Source organism: Corylus avellana, chromosome ca1 (genome assembly GCF_901000735.1).
Source record: "Corylus avellana chromosome ca1, CavTom2PMs-1.0".
Lineage (NCBI taxonomy): Eukaryota > Viridiplantae > Streptophyta > Magnoliopsida > Fagales > Betulaceae > Corylus > Corylus avellana.
In genome coordinates this window covers 12,861,538-12,886,339 of record NC_081541.1, presented here as the reverse complement: position 1 = coordinate 12,886,339, position 24,802 = coordinate 12,861,538, and the positions used below count along the sequence as shown (strand labels likewise).

Below are 24,802 nucleotides of genomic sequence, written 5' to 3'. Positions count from 1 at the left end.
ATTTTCTCTCTCTCTCTCCATATGTAACTGGCATGATTGAAAAATCCATGAATTTTTGCAGAAAATTTAACGGCATCTAGAAAGACCGCGGATAAATTAAGAATATGTATTAGTCAACTTGAACACCGCAAAAAGAAAGGCCAGTAAGTACTGTTTTTTTTTTTAAGGGAAGAGACTAATAATTAGTTTAAATAATTTGTTGGGATTTGAGTTAATTAGATGCTGATGTGCTGTAATTTTTTTAATGATTTCGATTTAATTTTGATCTCTCTGTCTCCTAAAAAAATTACAGCACGTAGTATAATTTTACCATGCCACATCTAATGGCCGGTGGGGGGTTAAACGGGATGAGGAGGACCATTAATTATTAGACTTGGACCATCAGTTGTTGCGGACTCGTAAAAAATCAGTTGGCAAACAAACAGTATGTCACGGTTACTGCTCTTATATACTAATTTGACTGAAAACAAAATTTTAAAATATATATATATATTTGGTAATTAAGTTCATTTTCCTTAAGAGGATGGACCTAATCATGAGTATAGCAGGAATAAATGGCGGGGCAAAAGAGTAAGTTTTTTGTCACAAAATGGTGGTGGGGAATTATTTGCGAATATATAGAGAGGTTAATGGAGATTAAGTAGCCCACTCCGGTGCTACGCAAGAACTAGGTCTAAATTTAGGGAAGCCATGCATGCACGCACACAAAGCATCACTATTTTTAGCCAATCGAAAATAACAACAAACGAAAAAAACAAATAAACGTTGTCCGTAGACTTAGACCTCCTGTACGTAAATAGAACTACTGGTAATAATTTGTTTAGCTTTAAATAAAGAGGCACACAAAGAGAGCTCGATCATTCCCCGCCATTTGATTGCCTAGCTTGCCTCCACCGGAGGCTTTTAATTAAACTTCAAAACTAACACAAAAACCAAAAAAACAAAAAACAAAAACGTTAGGAGAATCAAACCGGTGTTGGTTTTTCACGTTTCTTCCCAATTATGGCCATTTCTGGAGGAGCTTGCGTACTTGCCATTCTTCTTTTGGCCTTTTACCGGGCCCGGGGTCTTGAGGAATCACAAATTGCTTTTCCTCCCGGTGGTGCGGCCGTGGATGCACCTGCTTTTTCTCCGGGTGGTGCGGATGATCAATATGCTCTTCCTCCGGGCGGTGCGGGGGATGCACCTGCTTTTTCTCCGGGCGGTGTGGGGGCTTCACTAATTGCTGTTCCTCCAGTTGGTTGGCCCGGTGACTTCGCTCTTCCTCCTGGAGGTGCGGGGGATGCACCTGCTTATTCTCCGGGTGGTGCCGATGATGCATACGCTCTTCCTCCTGGCGGCGCAGGGAATGCCCCCGCTTATTCTCCGGGTGGTGCCGATGATGCATATGCTCTTCCTCCGGGCGGCGCAGCGGGTGCACCTGCTCTTTCTCCGCCAGGTGGTGCGGGGGCATATAACGAACTTGCGGATGATGACCTTTTTGATACTCAGGGTGTGTCGGATACATTTGCTAATTCTCTCAATGTTGTTAAACCACAACCACGTCGGGGTCGGAATTTTGACATTCCAGATCCTTCTGAGAAAATTTTTAATGTATTACAATTTGGAGCCAAATCTGACGGAAAGAAAGATTGCGCCCAGGTGATGATTCATCTTTAGGCTTTTATGTATTGCATGCCACTCACATAACTTATTATTATTATTATTATTATTATTATTATAAAACTAGTAATTAAGAATTAATATATATATTAAATATCCGGACTTTAGGGAATGTTATAATTATGTTGTTTTCTAATTTTAATTTCCTTGATTCTTTTCTAAATTATGTTGTATATATTGGTGAACATATATTTTGAAATCCTAGGAACCTGCTGGCGGAGTTGTTAATGTGGTGGTGTTAGTTATTCCATTCATGTAAATAAAACGTGTGTGGGATACGAACCAAAGAGCCTTTGTGTTTTAATTAAGTTCTTTCTAATAGAATTCACAAAAGCTGATCGAGTAAATTATATTGGGTTTGACATGCAATTTGCAGGCTTTCATTAAAGCATGGCGTGCCACATGCGACTTCAATGGAAAAGCAAGGCTTGTGATTCCGGGAGGGACTTTCTTACTATCTCAGGTTGTGTTTGGTGGGCCATGCATTGGCCCAGCTCCCAAAATTGTTCAAGTTGTAGGGAACCTTAAAGCCACAACTGACATCAGTGAATATTCTTCCCCTGAATGGTTCTTGTTCGAATCCATAAGTGGCTTGGTAATTATAGGACCAGGCACTTTTGATGGCCAAGGTGATGCTGTTTGGGAATACAACGACTGTAAAAGTAACCAAAACTGCGCTCAACTCCCATCTGTAAGCTTTTCTTCTTCATCATCATCATCATATATATACATATATATAACTGAAATTTAATTTACATGTGTTGTTGTGTGTCTATTAATTGATTTGGAGCAGAACATAAAGCTCATCAAGGTTAAAAATGCAATTGTTCGAGGCATCAGTTCCGTTAATAGCAAAGGAAAACACTTGTTCATCACAATGTGCGAGAAGATCAGAATTCAAAAGCTTCATTTAACTGCCCCCGAAGACAGCCCCAACACCGATGGCATCCACATTAGCAATACCAACGATGTCAGAATAGTTCAAACTAACATTGCCACAGGTGATGATTGCATCGCTATTATCGCCGGAGCCACCAACGTTTTCGTCAATAGATTAACCTGTGGCCCTGGACATGGCATCAGGTACATAATTAATTTGTCCATATTTTTCTCATATTCTCTTATAAATTCAATAGATCAAATTTTTGACTGATTTTTATATGATCGTGCATGACAGTGTGGGAAGCCTCGGGAAGTACCCGGATGAGAAGGATGTGAGAGGCATCACTGTGAGCGATTGCACCTTCACCGGCACAGATAATGGTGTTAGAATCAAAACATGGCCGGGATCGCCGCCAAGTGCAGCGTCGGGGATGCTTTTCCAGAACCTTATCATGAACAATGTTAGATTCCCCATCATCATAGACCAAGAATACTGCTCATCAAAAACTTGTAGCAACAAAGGGGTTAGTTTCATTTACCTTAATCTATATATATATATATATATCCTCGATCCCTAGCTAATGAGATTCGTGTTTTACATGCACAGACTCCATCACGTGTACAAATCAGTAACGTTCATTACATAAACGTCAGGGGAACCTCAACAACAGCATTTCCAGTAAAGCTCATGTGCAGCAAGCAGTTTCCTTGCAAAGATGTTCAGTTAACTAACATCGATCTCAGGTACAACGGCTCGCCTGCCACCTCTACATGCGACAATGCTAAAGTTCGGTATTCTGGCAGACAAAACCCACCACCTTGCAAATAGCTGCCTCCGCTTCAAATTAATAACATCTCCCCCCTCCCCCCACCGCACCACCCTTTGACAGTTTAAGTCATATATATATATGTGTGTGTGTGTGTGTGATCACTTGTATTACTAGCTAGAAGGGGAATGTTAAAAGTTTAATTTCTGGGCTTTTTAGAAATTTGTGTCAGGAGATCACTGCGGACAATATATATATATATACCCGCATAAATTATGTGGACCTCGTATTGTAATTGAGAGAAGGTTCTTATTTTGTAGCATGACTATAATTTGTTAACTTGTAAACCCATGACAAGTTTGTGCAGTGTGAATCAATGATCTCCGTAATTTCCCTTTTCTTTTTCTCAAGTAAATCCAACGATTAAATGAAATGAGAGATAAAAAAGTTTTCACTCAAAACCCTTCGCAACTTTAGCCAGTTGTTTGAAACCTCATTTGGAAAAGATCATTTCCCCTTCCCAGTTAAGCTGCCCTTCATTGAAGGGGGATCCTTCATGCATGATTATTCTATCCTTTTCTCGGGAAATTTTTCATTCCCTCAAACATAAAAAAGGCAATGGTGGCAACATGGCTCTCAAACTAGACGTGAAAAAAACCTTTGACGTGCTTGAACGACTTTTTGTCTTAACCATTTTAAACTGTCTAGGCTTTCATCCAACTTGGATTCAATAGTACTGTAGTAGCCAATGCCTTACAAACTTCAACCTTTTCCATACTCCTTAATCACTCACCCTACCGAAAATTCTCTTCCACTCATGGTTTCAGGCAAAGTGATCCTACGTCTCCATTCTTATTCACTTTGACATATAAATCATATCTAGATTACACTACAAACAAAAAAAAAAAAAAGAGGGGTTTAATGACGTTTGGGAAAAGAGGAATACCAACATGATGTGCCACAATATGATTGAAAAAGAGATCAATTCAACTTTTGAAAACTCAATCATATTGTGACACATCATGTTGTAAATAATTTTTGTAAAATTTGTTTGTAGACCTAATATTTTTCTGAGGAAAAACAACACTAAAATACGACTTCTTCTTTATGTCTTTATTTATTTATTTATTATATTACTATTTGAAACAACACTATCCACACATCAAAATGTGTCGTTTGAATAGTGCAACTATTCACGCATCAAAAGGTATCGTTTGAACAATTGCACCAATAATCTTTGCCATAGACCATCAAGGGTGGTTGATGCAACTTGCAAGCCAATTTTATCCATTTTGGTTAAATTCGCACCTGACGAGTTTTATTAAAAAGATTATATCTCGAGTTTCAGATATCGGATTTGAGCACGCTTGGTAGCATTGGAAAGCTAATTCAATGATATACAAAGTCATGTTTCACAAGCTTTGACTAATTCTGATGTTTACTAAGTCAAAACGGGATGTAAATGGAAGATTAAAAAGCTGGACGGAAATAAAGGCAATAATCAAATAAGGAAATACTTGATTGCTTTATTGGGGACATTAATGAAGATTTTATTCTAGCAAATCAGATAATCCTGCAATCAAATATATTTTATTTTATTATTTATTTTATTTAAATTAGGATTTTATTTAATTGTAATTTTCTCTTTATTATTCTAGAAATTTCCATAATATATAGTCTTAGGTTTACTTTTGCTCCAAGTTTGCTTATTGTTATAAATACAGGATATAAAACAAACCTAATATGTAAGAGGCAGATTTTATGTGTTTTGATAAGTTTATCAATATGAAACACTCAATGAGTGATTTTCTATCCCTTTTACCTTGATTTCTTGATAGAATCTTGGTTTAAGAAAAGTTGTGATTCTATTATTGTTTGCTATTGCGAACCCACTACGCCACCCTGCATCAGTTTCTATCAGAGCCCAGCACCTTTCCTGCCATGGCGAGAAGAAGACACGACGGAGGAAAGAAGTATGCATGTCTTGGTGTTGTGCATGAGCGCAAAGAAACAACACGTGATGAACGATTGACGGTTCGTTTGCAGCCTGAGGAAGAGCAATTTCCGCTATATAGGCTAATGAAGCAAATCAGAGCCTTATCTGATCAAATTGTCACCATCAAAGTTGCTAGCGGTTGTCGCCGCCAACCAACTCCCCATTTTGTGGATGAGGATGACGTGGTTATCTTTAGTAGGTCGCAATTTCTACAGAGGAAGGTATGGTTTGACGCGTGGAGTCCGCGACAGGACAATTTGACCATTATTTGCGATCCTCAAATCCATCTACTAAATCCATCTTATGTGGAGGAGGAAGATGAATTTGTTGATGAAGAGTTCCAAGAATACGAGTTCATTGACAAGAAGTTCCAACATGGAGATGTTCATGAAGATGTTGAAGATCCTTCACAATGATTCGTGGATTGGGATTCTCCACCAACCTATGATAGTTATATCAGTGATGAAGATCTTGTGAGAGGTTCTTTGTCCTATGATCACGAGGAAGAATCTGTAGTAGACTGGGACATCTATCCCGAAGAAGAGGAATTGTTGGAAAAGGTAAATCTTTCAAATAATATTGAAAATTTTGTTGATGAGAGTTCTATAGATCATGTGCTTGATGAAAGCCCTAAAAGTGAAGTCTTTGATTTGGATGTTAATGAAGTTGATTTCCTTGGGGTAGAAAATATTTTATCAAATTCCCTTGATGTTAAGGTTTTTGATGATTTTTATGCTTAGAAGAATTTTATATTTAAAAGGAAAGAGATCATTGATTCCTTTTGGGAGATATTCATGGTGCATGAACGGGAGAACATGTATGATTATCATGTGAAGCCAAAGTTCTTTGAATCTAGTGTGAAAAATATTCAAGTTGATAATCGCAATCTTTGTGGTGATTAGTGGAGTATTATTTATTGTGGGATGTTACATTGTTTTGCCTTTGAAGAGAAAGGGATGGTAGGAATTGATTGGGTTTCCAAATGATCAAGGCAAGAGCCATCAGAATTCAAGGACGAATTCTCTCAAACTCGGTGAGAATGATGCAAGCCAGTTTTACCCATTTTGATTAAATTCACACTTGACGAGTTTTACTAAAAAGATTATATCTTGAGTTTCGGATATTGGATTTGAGTACGCTTGGTGGTGTTGAAAGATAATTCAAAGATATACAAAATCATATTTCACAAGCTTTGGCCAATTCCAAAGATTACTAGGTCAAAACAGGATGCAAATGGGAGATTAAAAAGCTGGACAGAAATAAAGGCAATAATCAAATAAAGAAATACTTGATTGCTCTATTGGGGACATTAATGAAGATTTTATTCCAACAACATAGATAATCCAGCAATCAAAAATATTTATTTTATTATTTATGTTATTTAAATTAGGATTTTATTTAATTGTAATTTTCCCTTTATTATTCTAAAAATTTCCATAATAGTCTTAGGTTTACTTTTGCTCCAAGTTTGCTTTTGTTATAAAAACAGCAGACATAATATGTAAGAGGCAGATTTTATGTATTTTGATCAGTTTATCAATATGAAACACTTAATGAGTGAATTTCTATCCCTTTTGCCTTGATTTCTTGATAGAATATTAGTTTAAGAAGAGTTGCGATTTTATTGTTATTTGTTATTGCGAACCCACTACGCCACCCTACATTAGTGATGGTTCAATGGCCCAAGGAAATTCCCAAGTGGTTAGGTAAGTAGTAAGGTGTGGGTTCAAATCTCCGCAATGGAGAATCCCCATACCTAATTAATATAAATCACCTTGGTTCCTAGGTATGGTTATAGTCTTATAGAGTAGCTCTAGACAAGCCCACTAAAATAGATTCTTGTTGGGCCACCTCCTTAACTTAAGGAAATTGTGGACTACCGGAGTGGACCATAGACATGCACTAAAAAAAAAAAAAAAAAAAGGGGGGGAGAAAACTTCACTTTGGTCCCTTGAACTTTCATCTGAACTTTCAAATTTCTCACTTTGAACCCTTGAACTTTCAATTTCTTTCACTCTGGGCCCCTCTGTTAGTTTTCAATGTTAAATTCAAACGGTTTGACTTTTTATGCCCATTATACCCCCAAGTTAAAACTACACCGTTTTGGGCCTCAAAACTACAACGCCCACCCAGCTCAAAACGACGTTGTTTTGGGCATTAAAATTATTTTTTAAAAAAAAAAAAAAAAAGAGGGAGAGAGAGAGAAAGAAAAAGAAAAATATTAAATAAAAAAAGAAGAAGAAGAAAATCGGGGTGGCTCCAGCCGCCCCATGACCAGTCTAGGAGTGTTCAAACCATCCCCATGGCCAAAGGGGTGGTCCAGCCACTCCCCAAAAGCCCCCAAATAAAAAGAAAAAATAAAATAAAATAAAATAAAAAACCATTCACTATTTTGGGCTTTTGGGGGTGGCCGGACCACCCTACCACCCCATTTTGGCCAAGGGGTGACTTTTTCTTAGTTTTCCTTTTTTATTTTTTATTTTGCACTTTTTTTAAAAAAAAAAAAACAATTTTAATGCCCAAAACGGTGTTTTTTTATTTTTATTTTTTTAATATTTTTAATATTTTGTATTTTTTTTCTTTTTTCTTTTAGAAAAAAAAAATAGTTTTAATGCTCAAAACAGTGTCGTTTTGGGCTGGGGGTGGGTGTTGTAGTTTTTGGCATTTTCGAAATTTCAAGTGGACTGTATGTGGGTATAATGGGCATAAAAAGTCAAACCGTTTGAATTTAACGTTGAAAACTAATAGAGGGGTCCAATGTGAAAGATTTAAAAGTTGAGAGGGGCTTTGCCAAATTGGCTGAAAGTTTAAATTGCCAAACTGAAGTTTCTAAAAAAAAAAAAAAAAAAAAAAAAAAGTTTTAGGTTTTTTTTTACAGTAGCACGTCCCACTCGTCCTACAGTAAAAAAGTCCCCCCTCCCCTTCTCGATGCCTGAGCCCCCTCAGTGCGCAGTACTCCTCCCTCTCTCTCCCTCAGCGAATCTGAAGCTCACTCTCCCTCTCAGCTCTTTTACAATCTCTCTCCCTCCCACGCTTCCTTTCGGCTCCCTCTCTCTCTCCGGCCGGCAGCTCTTTCTCTCTCCCTCACTCCGGCAGCTCGCTCTCTCACCTCTGGCGGGGCCGCTGCTCCGATACGGCGCACCTCTCTCACTCTCTGGCAGCTCTCTCCCTCTCTCCGGCGCATCTCTGGTAAGACAAATATAAGCCCATTTTTTACTGCTTCTCTGCCCATTTTGTATTTTTGATTTTCGGATCATTTCTTTTCACTTTCATTTAGGCCAGCCCCGTTCTTGTTATCCCACCTTTCACCCAGAAAAAAAAAAAACATTGAAAGTATGTAAAATTTAATGAAAGTGTTTTTTAATTCGAACATCAAAGTTTTAATTTTTGCAATTCATTCTGACAAAGTTTCAATTTTTTTTAATTCGACTAATATCATCTCAAAATTTTCATATTACCCCTGATTTTTTGTTTATTTTTTATGGAAACAAAAATAAATTTAGAAGTGCCAAAATGACCAGATGACACCCCGAATTTAAAAATAAAAAATTAAAAAAATTAAAAAAATAAATAAAAATTATGGTCAATATGGGAAGTTTTGGATAAAATTGGTCAAATTGCGAAAATTTGAAACTTTGTGGGGTGGATTGTAAAAATTGAAACTTTAGTGTTCGAATTGAAAAGTGCCGTCAACTTTGAAGGTGTAAACCGTAATTTTCCCAAAATTTAATTAAATTTGAAAGAGAGAGAGAGAGTGAGAGAGAGGTGGTTGACTGGTAGAAGAGTATCTCTATCCATGTATATATGTGATTATATATACCAAAAAAAAGAAAGAATTGGAAGGCATGAGAGGGAGATTGGATGGATGTGTGGTGGGTACTTACTGGGTTAGAGAAAGAAGGATGAATATGTTATTATTATTATTGTTGTTTCTTCTCTTAAACAAGTCCATCAATAAAAAAAAATTCCCAATTTTTCCCTTACAATTTCCATTTCTCCCAAGCTCTCTTTAACTCCAGCTGCATTTCCATGAATCTACTAACCAGAAAGGACATGTGTTTTCAAATAAAGAAAGGGTGGATTGGGTAGTTGACACATTCCTTGCTCTCCTCTTCCATTTGCTTGTAATTCTTTTGTCACCCACAAATTATTTGTTTATTTAACAATAAACTTATATTATAAGCTTAAATGGTACTTTAGAAGATTTAAGCTCCGTTTACTTCGACGTAAAATTATTTCCAGAAAATATTTTCCGCATTTTACGGTGTTTACTATGACGTAAAATAGTGGTCAAACCGAAAATAATTTCGGTTTGACCAATAAACCTTTACATTTCTAGGGAAAATGGTTTACACTTTTTAATTTCGTAAACCATTTTCCCTGCTCAACCCAAAAAAACCCGACGCTCTTCTAATTAGAAAAAAAAAAAAACCAAAAAACCCCCCGACTCCTCACCTTCACGCACAGCTTCTCCTTCACCTTCACCTTCACCTTCACGTTCACGCACAGCTGCAGCTGCAGCTTCTCCTTCACCTGCATAGCTCATCTCTCTCTCGGCCGAGCTTCACTCTTCAAACCCGACGCAGGTACTCTCATCTTTCTCTTTCTTTGTTGAACCGTATGTATGGAGCGATTCAAATCTACGAATTTCTCTTGGTAATTTTCGTTTGATTTTGGTTTCTTTCTCTGTTGGACAACTGGAAATCGTGGAGCGATTTTGATTTTGGTTTCTTTCCTTATTAATGTATCAGATTTGCGATTTTGGTTTTGGGTCTAGGGTGTGGATTTTGGAAAATGAGAACTTCTGGGATCTTTGTTGTTATAGGCTGTTTTGGTTGTTGATTCTTGGAAGTTCACTTCTAGAGTAGACTGTATCTGCCATTGGGTTTTCAAAAACCCAATCTCAAAGTCAGAACTTCCAAGATCGCAGATTGGGTGGATTTTGTTTCCTTTTGATTTTCTGGTTGTGTGATGGCAGATTAGGGTGGATTTTTGGTGGCTCTTGGCTCTTTGCTCGGTGTTTTGCTGTGTGAGGTCTTGGTTGGATTTTCGTTGTACTGTCATCAGCATTCATGTAGTTTTGCTTGAAAAAGGGAGATTTAGTTTAGCAATAAAGCAAGATTACAGAGGAATAAACGAGATTAATTGACCCTTTAACGTACACCTGGTCCCCCAAAACCAAATCTCATTTATAGTTAATACATGAAAACCCACGGTAGTATAAACCAAATGGGATTGATGCTTTCCAGACTCAATGACTTTAGGTATTGAATTAGAAACCCAAAGATCCATCGGGCAAGAGGATCAGTTGCCAACATCACATGTACCTACAACATATGCACACTAATTTCAATACCCAAAAGGTGAAGTAAAAGGCAAGTAGAGAGTCCCCCTATTTGTGTGCTCAAAAAACAGATGGAAAGAAAACAAAACAACAACCTACAAATTAACTCAACACTCAGAATGAATTGATGACTTATGACATCATTCAGACCAACTAATTATACTTCCTCTGCAATGTTTTTCCTGATGATGACCATTCTCTGACAACATATGGAGTTTTTCTACAACAAATGCTTGGTTTTTTCATAGGAGAAATGATAATATTTGTGTTGGATTAGGGCCAATGTTAATTCAGTAATTCCTAATTGAGCGCACTTTGGTCGGTCTTGGGAGTTTTCTAATGTAATCTTTTAGTTCTGCTTTCCCGTGTGTTTTGCCTTCTTGTAAGTTTTCTTATCTCAGAATTTATTGAATAAACTCAACAAGAACAAAAACAAGATGGCATTAAAGCCATCTTTGTCATTTTAGATATACAAGTTTATTTCACAGCATTGATTTACTCTATTTCAGTTTTTTTTTTTTTTTTTGACAAAGCTTGTAGCATTTCATTCTCATGAATCAAAAACTCGTCACTTGGATAGAGCAGTTTGCTCTGTTTTAGTTAAATAGTAAGTTGATGAAAAATATTAAAATATTAATTAACATGTTCTTCAATATTAATTAAGTTGATGAAAATTGGGTGCCATTTCCTCCTGTGTTGCTGTTGCAGTTGAAGAAAATTATGAAGGCTAGGCTTGGAGGGTAGCTTTTGGGTAGACAAAAATTTTAGGCGTACGACTTTTTTGTATGGGAATTGGAAATTGGAATCCTGTACAAGTTTTGAGGATGTATTGCTTATTGCTTATATGATTTATTGCTTATTGGAATCCTATACAAGTTTTGAGGATGTATTGCTTATTGCTTATATGATTTATTGCTTATTGGAATCCTGTACAAGTTTTGAGGATGTATTGCTTATTGCTTATATGATGTATTGCTTATTGCTTATTGATTTATTGCTTATTAATATGATTTATTGATTTATTGGAATCCTGTACAAGTTTTGAGGATGAATTGGAAACAATGCATATATGATTTATTGCTTATTGCTTATTTTTATGTTGTTTGTAGATGGATGAAACAATTCTTTCGACAGTTACGACCACAGTTGCATCTGTTCTTGCTGTTGGGCTTGTAATCTTAAAAGATATTAGATCTAGGAGAGTATTACGTAGGAAACCTCATGTTAATCGAGAGTATGAAAGAGGGATTTATATGGATAGTATTCTTTATGGAAGCAGACAAGATTGTATTGATCAAATAAGAATGAGTCCTATATCTTTTTTTGAATTATGTAAAATTCTTGCTGAGAACAACCTTATGCGTGAGACCATTCACATGTCTATTAAGGAACAAGTGTTGATATTTTTATACATTATTGGGCATAATGTGAGGTTCCGAGTGGTTGGTGGAAGGTTCTATAGATCGATTAGGTTTGTTCATCGATATTTTAAGGTTATACTTTGAGGAGTCTTGACGATTTATAAACATTTAATTAAACAACCTGATAACTCTACTCCGTTGGAAATAAGGAATAACCGAAGGTTTTACCCATAGTTTAAGGTAAGTTTTAAAATTTGATTTTTAGAAAATCTAAAAATATTCTTAGATGGGTTGATTGTTTTTGTCGAATTTTAACAACCAAACATAAATTATTTTATATTAATATTTTTATACTTTGAATAAAAATTATGTTTTATAGGTTAATATAAAATATTTTAAAAAAAATTAAAAAATTAATTTTTAGTACAGTTGAATAGCTAATATAAAAATTAATAATTTTTTAAATTAAAAATTAAAAAAATTTAAAATTGTTTTTGAAAATATTTTTAAAAAAAATTGATTTTCCGTACGCACGGTAAACACCGTAAAATGTTTTTGTTGGAAAACATTTTCAGGAAAAATAACTTCCCTGAAAATATTTTTCGACGAAAACCATTTTACGTCGAAGTAAACGGAGCCTTAATGTGGGGGAAGAGAAAGAGAGGAATCCGTGTGAGGTGGTTGATGTTCACATTTGGGCATTTAAGCTGCTCTCTCTCTTCCAAACAATCACTCACAGCACTTAAGGAATCCAAAAAGTGCAATTGGTCGATGATATTATGTGTGCGGTGACCACCTTCAATTTTAATTGCATATCAAAATTATAAAAATGATTTTGATATGCCGTTAAATTTAATTAAATGATTATTTGATAATATGTTAATTAATTGATTTGATAAAATTGCATTTATGATATGTTAATTAGAATTTGTCTTAGATATATTAATTGATTCATATATAATTGATATGCAATTAAATTTAATTAAATTATTATTTGATAATAATATGAAATGATTTACACTTACATTCAGAAACGCTAGGACTTATTAAATTGATAGAATGTGTGTTTATAGTGTAGCCACGCTATGGACAAGAGTTTGATAACAAAGTCGAGAGGTTCGAAGGAATATTTTGAAGGCGTTAAGTTGTTCATTACATTTGCGGTTTCCAACTTTGAAAGTCAGAAGTTCATTTTGTGCCCATGTAAAAAATGTCACTTGAACAGGCAGCTAAGGCCACAAGAAGTATATGATCATTTGACAGCGGGAGCCGGAATTTTGCCCACTTACATCGATTGGGTTTGGCATGGAGAAAAAATTGGGTCTCATGCTAAAGGCTAATTTGACTCGTTTGGCCGCAGCTACGGCCCCAATTCCAGACGAGTCCATTAACATGCAGGCCATATTGCATGATGTGTTTGGCATGCACAAGGTCAGAGAAGACCACTGTGACCCTCAGATGGAAACGCAAGCAGATGCAGTAGTGCATAAAGAAGTTGATGAGGATAGTGCGAGGAAATTTTACAATTTGCTTAAACGAGAGGAGAAGCCACTTCATGATAAAACTAATCATAGCAAACTTAGTGCTACTGTATATCTATACAATTTGAAGTGTGCGGGTGGTCTAAGTAACACGATAATCACTTCTTTGCTAGACTTCATCAATCAGTTGCTGCCGACAGATGATGAAGCTTTGCCCAATAGTACATATGAGGCCAAGAGGTTTTTAAGGGACATGGTGAGCGTCGGAACGACAAACGTATGTGCTGTGCCAGACACCAAGTCTCCTGTTCGTGTGAGGGCGAGATCGTCAGTAGCCAGTCGACCAGGTAACATTGTATACTGCTTAATTACGCCCATATAACAATAATCTATACGTTTACATTTTTCATTATTAGAGGTTTGCTAATCCCACATTGTACGCATTTTCAACTCAAGTGTGCGTTTACAGTTGTAAATTAATAACGTGTAGGTGACATCCAAGTAGATTTTGAAGGTGAAGATGCATGTACTGAAGAAGGCGAACCCATGCGTCAGTCAGTCTTCACATACCTCTTGTGGATCATCACATCGTATGTATTTTCTCTCATCTCTATGTGCCTCAACATGTTTATGTAATTTAAACTAGATATATAGGGTGACTCGTAATTATTGATATACGCAATCAAATAATAATATACACGGACCAAAAATATGTTTACGCGACCTTAGAATATTAGTTAACTGTGAGCGTAAGTAAGTAGCATGTGTTATCGACTGAAATCCTAATGGTACTGTTAAAATGTTCTTTTAGTTTGACGTGGAAGACGTGTGAAGTATAATTATTGTTTAATTGTTGGTAGTTTGTGCTAAGTATTATTATTGGTTCATGTTCTTGTTTTGTGTAAAGTTTTCTCTTTATCTAAACATACATTATAAGGAAACACAATACATATGTCTTTTAGACCATATATCTTAGTCACAAACATCAAAATAAATTTAATTATTTCATGTCAATAGTTAAGTGAAGTTATTGAGAAGTTGTGATTTTATGTTATTGGCTTACATACTCTTATTGGAAAGTAAATTTATATCACATATTGTATTCACTTGCCATTGTCAAAATTTAGGAATTTATTTTTGTTTTTGTCATTTGCAGGTAATTGTTAAGTGAAGCAATTGAGAAGGGAGGTTGGGTATGAAAGGCACATATGCCTCTCATTTTGTGTTATTAGATGGACTGATAAGCGAGACATCTGTTTATATTTGGACATGGTATTTTTAATATTGTATATATGTTTAAACTTTAGCTGCACTTGAACAGCTGTGATATGGAGATTAGTCGTTAATTATTCACTTGTTATTAGATCTTTATATGCATGCATGTTAATTGGTTGTTAATTATTAGGTTGTAATGAATGTCAATTAGTTGGAAAGTTGTTGAAATGGAATTAATGATATGTTATTTATATTTATTGAGGTTGTCATGATTATATTAATACACTGACAAAAATTGTGATTATATCTACGTATGTACCTAATTTTGGGACCTTTTTTTGGGAACAATAGGGACATTTTGGGAACAATAAAAACGTCCCCTTTTGAAAGGGGACGTGCTACAGTGAAAAATGTCCCCTTATTTTAAAAGAGGAAATGTCTCATTTTAGGGACATTTTTCACTGTTCAAATGTTCCTAATTTTTATTGTAGTCATTTTTGTTGGAACATTTTCAAAATGTTCCCTTTTTAAGCTACGTTTTTTGGGCTTAAAATGTTACAATAAAAATGTCTCTAAAACCTGAATTTTTTTTAGTGATGCCCACTAAACCAATCCCAACCAGCAGTATCAGACCACGAAGAAAAGCACAAAGCCACGTGAACCAGACCTAATTGGACCCAGGCCGGCAAAGTAAAGAACATGCATTGTATCTCTCCCAAATAGGCAAATTTCGCAAAATGAGGAGCAAGTATTTTTCCAAAGGCAACCCAAGTGCCATGTCTCCCCCAACTTGGAGCCAACTTCTTTTTTTCTTTTTTCTTTTTTTTTTTTTTAATTTAAAAAAATAACAGAATTAAAAAAATGGTCATTATTATGAAGAAAAATATAATTTTTTTTTAAAAAAAAAATACCAAATAAAAGAATGACCGAAATAAAAATTATTGATTCAAAAACTTTTTTTTTTATTTTATTATTTTTTAAATTAAAAAATAAGGCAAAAGTTAACCTCAAGTTGGACAAAATAGTTGGGCCTCAAGCATTTTCAAAAAAAAAATATATCTCCCAATGGCAATTCGGTACAAGATTTCCCCCAAACATGGAAAATATCTCAATTCAAAGAAGAAAAGTTAGGGAGCCCTGAAGACAAGGAACACGTACCATCTCCAGCATGGGATCTTTCCTTCCCAGTCACCCTCCTCACTGGGGCAAAGGGAGCCCATTCTCAAACTCTAGCCCCAACTATAAAAACTCAAGGGTTAGGGTTCTCAGGACAAGGATGATATCTCTCTATTTTGTTATGTTCTTACCTTAATATTTTCGTGATTATTATTATACTCTCATCTAATATATATCTGGCTTAGGCATCGAATGTGGAGCTAGCGGCTGCCATCTCCCCACTTTGCAACCCTCCATAATTGATTCTTCCTTATTCCTTGCAGAACCTAGGATTGAAGGGCTACCAAAAGTGACAACTGGTCTATCGTGTTAAAAGGTCAAATTTGAGAAATCAGTCATCCATTATAGCTAAAATACCAAACTCTCATGATCATCCAAAAAGCAAGAAGAGAACTTTTGAGGTGATAAAACAAATATAAATATATATAGCCGGAAAGCCAAAGCTCTCTCACAAGCTGCCAGCAACTACATTAATTCCTTATTTTGCCTCCTCTATACCCAGCCTCACAATGAATCGAAGGATTATTATAACAAATGACTGTTTATGTTTGGAAGGCCATGTTATTTCTCGTTTACTATGTCCATCATTGAAGATGGATCATGCTTCATTACCCCACATCCAAAAACTCGTTCGCAAACGCAAGTAGGGGCGTCAAAAAATACTGGGAAACCGGGGAACCGGGGAACCGGTTCCAGTTCTAGTTTGGAAAAAACCAAAAATTGGGTACCCGTTTCCGGTTCCGGTTCTAGTTTTTGTTTTTGGCATCCGGTTATGACCGGGATACCGGTTATATATATAATTATAAATTAATATTTTTTAGTTTAGGTTTATGTTTAGCCGTTTAGCACTTCATTTCACAACTTCAGTCTTCAGACAAGGAAAAAGACACCGAAGAGCAAACAATTTCAACCAGCAACAACTACCTTCATTGAAACTGTCGTCACTCAGCAACAACACAAAACACAAGCTGCTGGACAATTTATTTATGCAGACCCAAAATACAAGCAATCAAAACAAGTTCTTTTTCTTCTAGTTTTCTGCAACAATTTTTTTTCTTGTTTTTTCAAAGTTCTCAACAGCATGATAGTTCAGCCAAGGCTTCTCTATTTTTCCTGTTCTTCTCCTGCATTCTTAACCAAAGGTCTTCACAAGGCGTTGGTCTTTCTCTTACAACTAGTTACCTTTGAGTCCATTGACAGAATCTCCAAATCCTTGAATACCTACGGCTTATATTCTAACAATGCCGCCATCACCAAATAATACAGTTGTGAAGGCCGTGGCTGCCACAGCTGCAACTACTCTAGTTGTTGCGGTGATTTTCTTTTTCTTCTTTAGAAAACATTTAATTGCTCGCCGCAAAAGGAAAAACAAAGAGAATACAAGCTTTTGTAGAGAAGAAGCTGTAGTGACTCATCAAGAGTTCAAGAACTTTGGAGGAAATCAAGAGTAAATACAATTTTTTTAAAAAACCGGTTACCCGGTCCAGATAACCGGGTACAAACCGGAACCGGCCGGTTAACCGGAACCCGATTTTCCAGTTTCGGTTTTTCAAAACCAATAACCGGGGTACTCCGATTTCGGTTTCTGATTTTTGCCAATAATCAGAAACCGGGACCGAATTGACACCCTAAACACAAGCCCGTAATATCTCAATGATAGGCCCAAGGAGGGCTAGAGAGCCATGACCCACCTCTAAAAAAACATTTAATGGTTATTTTTTATTTTTTATTTTTTTGTCTATAAATTTGTTAAAAAGATATTTTAAGTCTTTCTGTTTTTACTTTGGCCCCTCAAAAAATTTCAATACAATCCAACACTGCTCTCAAGTTAAATTCATAATTCATTCTTGCAGCGAATAGAATTTTCTTCAAATTCAGTCTATAAAAATGACATATATTCTTTTTCTTTTCTTTTTTAATATCATGAGAAATGTACAAAATTTATTAAAACTTTATTCATGCTATTAAAAAAGTATGTGTTTTTCACATACGTTAGGGACACATGTCAATTTATATATTGAATAGTTGAAGGAACTTCTATTCGACGTCCCAACTTCTTTTTTTTTTTCTACCAAATGAAAGCTTGGATTGGGTTGTATAAATCATAAATTGAACTCCAATCCAATCTTGGATGCCAAATTGGATCATAAGCAAAATGTGACCATAGAAAACAATTCCCTTTATCTCCTTCGTTTTGGGCTCCTTTGAAGATAATTAATACTGCAATTTGGAACAAATAAGACATTGATATTCTAAAATTATTGGGATAACAATTTCTTTATAAGATATTTTTATCTTCCGATAATTTTATATGAAATTAATAATATCGTGAATAAAATTTATTTATTTTTTACACTCATTTTATTTTACATATTTCAAGTGGAATAGCAAATTTAAAATTTTAATTTTTTTTTTTTAATTCTATTTGGGGAAAGGTTGTCTCTTTTAACCTCATTTTCCCCCTTCAATTAAAAAAAGAGTAAATATATCATAAGTCCCTAAATCAACCGCCAAAATTAAAAACTCCCTAGATTTCTTTTTCCAACAATTTACTTCCTAGGTCAATCGAAATGCCAATAAACTCTTTACCGTCAAATTTTTTTAACTACCGTAAGTCCCAATCAAAACGCACAATTTCACCTCATTAAAATATTAATTTTTTATTAATTTAATTTTAAATTTTAAACCTAAAAATAAAATAAAAAAATTGAAGGGAGTACAAATGTAACTTTGTTTCTATCATAATTAATTTCATATACTTGCCTGGAATAGTTTCACAATTCTAAACCTAGTGTGCCAAAACAGAATGCACTTTGAAAACCAAAAACCAATTACTAAAACATTAGATTGAAGTAAGGCTCCATTGCCTTCTTTTTCTGGCATTTTGAACCCCTGACTACTGTATTTTGCTTTTATCTGATTCTTACATGCTTGAGATTCCTTATTGAAATAATTAGAGAATGGGGCATTTACGTTATCTCTAAATGGAGACTTACTTCAATCTAATCTTTTAATATATATATGCACGTATACCAGCTTGTTAATTATATGCACCACCCGAAAGCCACCCAGCAAAGTTTATTTACATAATACACTTAACTAATTCCTGTGCCTGGTTAATATTTGACATGAAACTATTTTGTGGATCTTAGCTTTGTTACCTCAGCAACTGATGCGAAAGTAATTGTCCATGCATATTTTTAGATCATCTGTTGGCATTTATCTTTTGATTTTCTTCCACTGAGCTCTGAAACTTTCAATTGCAAAAGAATAGCTGACAACTAAGTAACTAGTACAACACATTCTTACGTAAGTATTAATTTGCTATATTTAAGTGTGTGTTTATGTATGTAAATATAATTTTCTGTAGCTTTATGCTTAATTTTTTATTTTGCCATTGGTATAGTTCATTTATCTTGATCTTGTGAGGTGTCACCTTAGAGCAGCTATGCTGAGAGATTGAGGGTGATTTCTACAGTGTCATTTTGTTTTCTAAACCTTGGCTTATGTTATAATAAAACCATTTGTTGCTTCGAATTTGATGGAACTCAAAAACTTTCATTTTATGGTACTCTCATCCAGTCATCCTATGTGTCTTGGGCATATTTATTTGACTCTGATGTTTTTTATATTGCTTTTGTGTCGTCGATTAAGTTCCTCTCAAAGCTTCATCCCCTAAGCGGTCACTTTAGAGCAGCTCTGCAGAGAGAAGGTGATCTTTATTATGGTTTGGTTCCTGTTCCTGTCATGGCTATTTTTGATTCAAAGCTAAGCAATCTCTGTAAATCCATTAATCCAAAGGTGGAGTCAAATCCATTCTTGGCTATACCATTGATTATGAGGGCTGCTACAAGATCATCTGGCCTTGTTGCTTCTTCTGAAGATCCATACCCTCCTGAGATTATGGAGTCATCAGTTAGCCAAACATCTGGCTCCCCACTAAGCACTTTGATTGAAGCCGTACGTATTCCATGTTCGTTGGAGAAGACTGTTGAACTTGTGACTGATCTAAATGTTTCTTCAACTAACTACTACCGAGAGAATATGGTGGTATGTAAGTTTTGCATATGCAATTGCTGTTTTTGTGCTGAATTGTCATGTAATTATGCACCATTCCTTAAATAATCAGTTACATTTAGATTGCTTACAGGATGCTCATTAATAAGATACCAAGTGGCCAAAGAGGCACACTACTTACAGCAGAGTCGCCTTTGGTATTTACTTACAGAAGAGTTGTCTGAGTCACCAAAGTCACACAAGAAGTTGCAAAGTATAAATTCAACTGAAGAGGAGATAGAACTTGCAAATGGAGGTGCGATTGCTACTGGTGCCTGCGAATCAGCTATCACCTATCAATGTGAAGTAAAAATATTTTCTAAGTGTCAGGATTTGATTATAGAATTTTTCCCTAAAAAATATTTTAAGAAGCAAAATGATTCCATCCAGAATACTTCTTTGAAAGTTCTTTCGTGGTTACTATGCATATTTCAGGGACATAGATATGCCTTTAGAGAAGCTAAACAGCACTGCCAATATCCTCAACATTTGGATTTGTCATGAAATTTTTTTTAAGGAGTTTGCTTTGTATCGATTAATTCATAATGTTTACCACAATGAGACTCAACATCATCCAAATTGTATGTCAGTCATATAACAATATAGTAAATAGTACTTTTTAAAATCATAAAGGCGTTTGGTAAAACATGTTAACAAATACTTTTCTATTAAATATTTGCTATGCAAAATTGTAATTTTTGTTTAAATTTGAGCTTTTTCAAATAAGCACTCCTTAACCTGCTTATAAAAATCGCGAATTTTTTTCTCGATTTTAGATTGTGTTTTTTAAATTGCAATGTCAAACGTTTTACGTTTTGAAATATATTTTAAAAATACAAATTATCCTTGAGAAATTACAATTCTAAACTCACACTTTAGTGTTTTGCTAAATCAAATCCCACTAGTGTTTTATATATATACACATGTAGCCTTTTGGTAACTTAGGTTTAGAATTCAAAATAATAATAAAAGAAAAACAAAAGAAAAGAAAACGTTAAAAATAAATAAATAAATGTTTTTTCATTAAAAAAATAAAAAAAATAAATAAATAAGTCCTCATTAAATGGTCTTTCAAGTCTGGACAAGCTTAGAAGAAAAAAACAAAACGAACATTCCTCAAAACGATGCGGTTTTGTTTTTTGACATGAATGAAACGGTGCGGTTTTGTTTTACTTAAACGTGCGTTTTGCAAAGAAATAAACATTTCTATGCCCATCTTCCTCCTTCAACCTTTGTGACCTAACAGTTGCAGGAAGAAAAAAAACAACCACGCCGGCGGCTGAGGAAAAATAGATTTTCACTAAGATTTTAACCTTTGTGGTCTTCTTGATCAGTGCCCCTTGATGAACGACTGAGGGTGGGGAAAGAAAGCATTCAGAAAAATTATACAGGAAGCTAGCTAATGGAAATTTTTTTGGAGGTGAGGGGGGCATTTGACCCCTCTCCCTCCGCCCCTGTTGAGAGTGGCTTACGGCCACCCCCGAAAAGGTTAGGAGTGGCTTGCGGACACTCCCGAAGTTAGGGGTGGCTTGCGGCTACACTATAAGGGTTAGGGGTGGCCGGAAAGTAACCCCTAATCCCCGGCGTGGCCGCAAGGGGTTAGGAGTGATCTTTAGGCAACTCTTTCAATTTTTTTTTTTTAATATTTAATTTTTAAATTAAATTAATAAAAAATTAATATGCTGACTTGGTAATACAGTGGGTTTAGTTTGAGGCTGTCGGGCGTTAAACTTTTGGGGGAAAATGTAACAATATGGGTTAATTTGCTTTTTCAATACACCGAGAGACTAAAAATTCGGAAAAAAAAAATAGGGAGTTTTTCGGTTTTGGCACGTTAACTTCCTTATCTTTAATCTCTAATAATAATAAAACTCAATAAATTTATTTATTTTTTAAAAAAATAAAAGCAGAAGGTAGAACATAATTTGATGATACCCTAATTTGTGATATAAGAGAACAAAAAAAAAAAAAAAAAAAAGGAAAAATACATATACCCCCTTAAACTACAATTTAATTGTCAATGTCCTCTTTAAATCACCAATTATACTAATGCCCTCTAAACTATGCCATCCAATGAAAAATACCCTTAATAAATTTTTTTTTTTAAATCTTAAAATTATAGCCAAAAACTAACAACTAAATTTTTCTTTAAAAATTCAAGATATTTAAAGAGAGGGGGAAAAAAAAAAAAAAAACCAAGCGGATCATTTTAATTTGTATGTATTATAATTTTTTCCTTTTCAAAAAAATATTATTATTATTATTTTAATTTTTTAAACAATTAATTTTTTAATTTTTTTGAACTTGTTGTCTTATTAAAATTGTTTAGAATTTTTTTTTTACTACATTGGGAGACATTTAACATTATTTTGGTATTGTAAGCGAGACACTAAGACACTTGGCTTCATAACTTAGCAGTAACAAATTCTTCCTCAAAAAAGCAAATTATTTATTTTTCAGGGACTCAAGAGTCAAGGCCACATCAGTGAATTTTGTGTTGAGGGGCATAAATGAAGTTATTAGCAAATATCAGGACATTAAAGTCAATTTTTATTTGAAGTTTCGGCGCCCATATACAGCAGGCAGCAGCTAGATGATCCCCACCGGTTTCTGGGCATTTCGGACTTCGCCGTAACCTATGGGCCAAGGCTTCCAAATTAAGTGCAGCAGGACGAATAGAAAATATCCATGTCACTTAATATCTGGAGATAGTTACTTATAAAGGAACCTCTCTCATTTTCTATGCTTACTCTGTTTGTTGCCTGCATGTTCTATCGCCGCGTTGGTTTTCTGGGGTTTTTTTGCAAGACGCATTCTCCGCTCTGAATTTCACAATCGATCGCTCTCTCTGCTCTCAGCCTCTCGCAGATAGAACTTTCTTTCGCTTCCGCCATGTCATCTTCAGAGACCACCACTACAAGGTACCTTTTCTGTCCCTTTCTTTGAAGTTTTTCTTTGTGGTGTTGTGGGTTGGTCTATGGCGTTTTACTGCGGAGCGGTGATTGTTTTTTCTAGGAAATTCCATTTTTTGTCTTTTGGGTTTAATTTCCTTGATTTTTGTTTATTGTTTGATTTTTCTCGGTTAATTTCACCTGAGCGCACGCACATCTCGTTCTGTTTGATCTTTGGATCTTGGGTTGTTTCTTGTTTGATCTTTGGGTTTTCCCTTGACTAACTACTGTGGTCAGTCGATTACTCTATTCGCCGTTAACTATTTGCCATCACTGGTTTGCGGTCGACCTCTCCCCTTCTAGATCTGCATGTCTGTGTAGTGGTGAAAGGTGAAAGGATTATTTTCAAATTTCTGTAATGGGTATATTAGGTTAGTGGCCGAAGCCCTTCGGATCTTGGGTTGGGCTGCACACAGTAAGGCCCAAGTAGTTAGGCTTAGTCTATATATTTGGATTTTTGGTTTCGTTCTCTTCTCAATCTCGTATTAGAAGTAATGTCTTGTTTCAGTTTGCTTGATTGTTGCCTTTTCAAAGATGGCTACTTGTGATCTAAAAAGCTCTTCTTTTTGTGTTTTTTTTTTTTTTATAAAGAGGAAGTGATGAGGTGTTGAGACTCTTGCATAGTGGAAAGAGTGTAATGTTGACACCAAACGATCTGGAAAACTTCAAGCCATTGGGTCTAAGAAATGATGTATGAAAGGCCAAGGAGGGCCTGAGAACTTAAAATGCAAGTTCCGAGGAGTAAGACAAAGGACCTGGGGCAAATGGTTTGTAGAAATCCGAAAGCCAAATGGGAGAATAGGCTTTGGCTAGGTACTTTTACAAACTCCGTGGAAGGTGCCCGTGCTTATGATGAAGTTGCGAGGATTCTGTACGTCTCTCGTGCTCGCCTCAACTTTCCAATAGGGTTGGATTCAACGACTACATCAAACTACTCTGAAATACCCTTGAGGAATGAGGATGGAGAAAGCATTGTTACATCTTCTGCCCAGGACATCACGTGTGTTTCTCCTAATGTGATGATTGAGGAAGGGGAAGGTGAATTGAGAGCTGATTTTCAGCATTCTGTAGTTGCTGAAACTAACATGCCCACAATTAAGGAGGATCTTCCTATGATGGATAAGGATGAACTGTTTGATTTGGATAGCATTCCAGAGCTTTTCAATGATGATTTCTTTAAAGACAAAGGATCATTTTTTGACAATATTGGTCAATTGGGGTGTCTTGATGTTGATCAATGTGGGAAGCCATCATCAGATCTTACACAGAGTTGGCACCTTCCGGCGTTAGTTAATGGAGTATAAGAAGGATGAATGAATACTTTGATTTGGGATTATTATATTTAAGATTTGACTCATTTGAGAGTATGGCAATTTTGTTGGATATGCTGATTTGTATTCTATTTAGTTGATTCTTTTTAGTTTTATCACTTTATGTATATAAGTGATTCTCCATGCTAATTGGGGAATTTGAACTTCTTTCTTTTCTTTTTTCTTTTTCTTTTTTTTTTTTTCTCTATAAAGTGATTTTTTTGTAGGTTTTAGATTGGGGATTTGGGGGTATATAAATTTACACGTTGTAAATGAATGACCTTTATGAATGGGAATAATAAACAAAGTTTTAAATGTGTATTTTTCTTGCTGCTTGTCTTGCATACTACACACTTTGTTCAAGCATGATCAATTTCTCTCTACTCTTTCTACATTGTTAATGTTTTGGGTTTGAAGTTTAACGATTTCTAAGAAGGAAAAGGAAAAAAAAAGTTTTGTAGTATATCTGTTTGTTCAATGAAATACCTAGTTATATTAATGGTCCTTTATTTAATTGTTATCTCTCGGTTTAGAGTAATTTCCATCTAGTACATGCTTAAATATACTTATGTTTCTCCTCTACCTTGTTTAGATTCTTTAA

General features: G+C 35.2%; 3 protein-coding genes across 4 annotated transcripts; all 3 read left to right on the top strand.

The window, feature by feature from the left end:
* The first annotated feature begins 884 nt into the window (after positions 1 to 884).
* On the top strand, positions 885 to 3,398 carry LOC132167632 (exopolygalacturonase-like). The gene is made up of 5 exons (XM_059578643.1): positions 885 to 1,641; positions 2,039 to 2,353; positions 2,456 to 2,745; positions 2,840 to 3,068; positions 3,152 to 3,398. The coding sequence occupies exons 1-5, from the start codon at positions 1,003 to 1,005 to the stop codon at positions 3,371 to 3,373; spliced, it is 1,695 nt and encodes a 564-aa protein (XP_059434626.1). The 5' UTR covers positions 885 to 1,002; the 3' UTR covers positions 3,374 to 3,398.
* A 4,863-nt stretch (positions 3,399 to 8,261) lies between these two features.
* On the top strand, positions 8,262 to 14,745 carry LOC132168170 (uncharacterized). 2 transcript variants are annotated; one of them, XM_059579283.1, is made up of 4 exons: positions 8,262 to 8,496; positions 13,238 to 13,840; positions 13,984 to 14,083; positions 14,650 to 14,745. In XM_059579283.1, exons 2-4 carry the CDS (start codon positions 13,318 to 13,320, stop codon positions 14,651 to 14,653), a joined length of 627 nt encoding a protein of 208 aa, XP_059435266.1. In that variant the 5' UTR covers positions 8,262 to 8,496; positions 13,238 to 13,317; the 3' UTR covers positions 14,654 to 14,745. The 2 variants fall into 2 exon arrangements, with proteins under 2 accessions (XP_059435266.1, XP_059435265.1); XM_059579282.1 differs by having other exon boundaries at positions 13,086 to 13,840.
* Positions 14,746 to 23,616: 8,871 nt separating this feature from the next.
* Positions 23,617 to 24,195, top strand: LOC132184487 (ethylene-responsive transcription factor RAP2-1-like). The gene has a single exon (XM_059598174.1). The coding sequence runs from the start codon at positions 23,617 to 23,619 to the stop codon at positions 24,193 to 24,195; it is 579 nt and encodes a 192-aa protein (XP_059454157.1).
* The last annotated feature ends 607 nt before the right edge of the window (positions 24,196 to 24,802 follow it).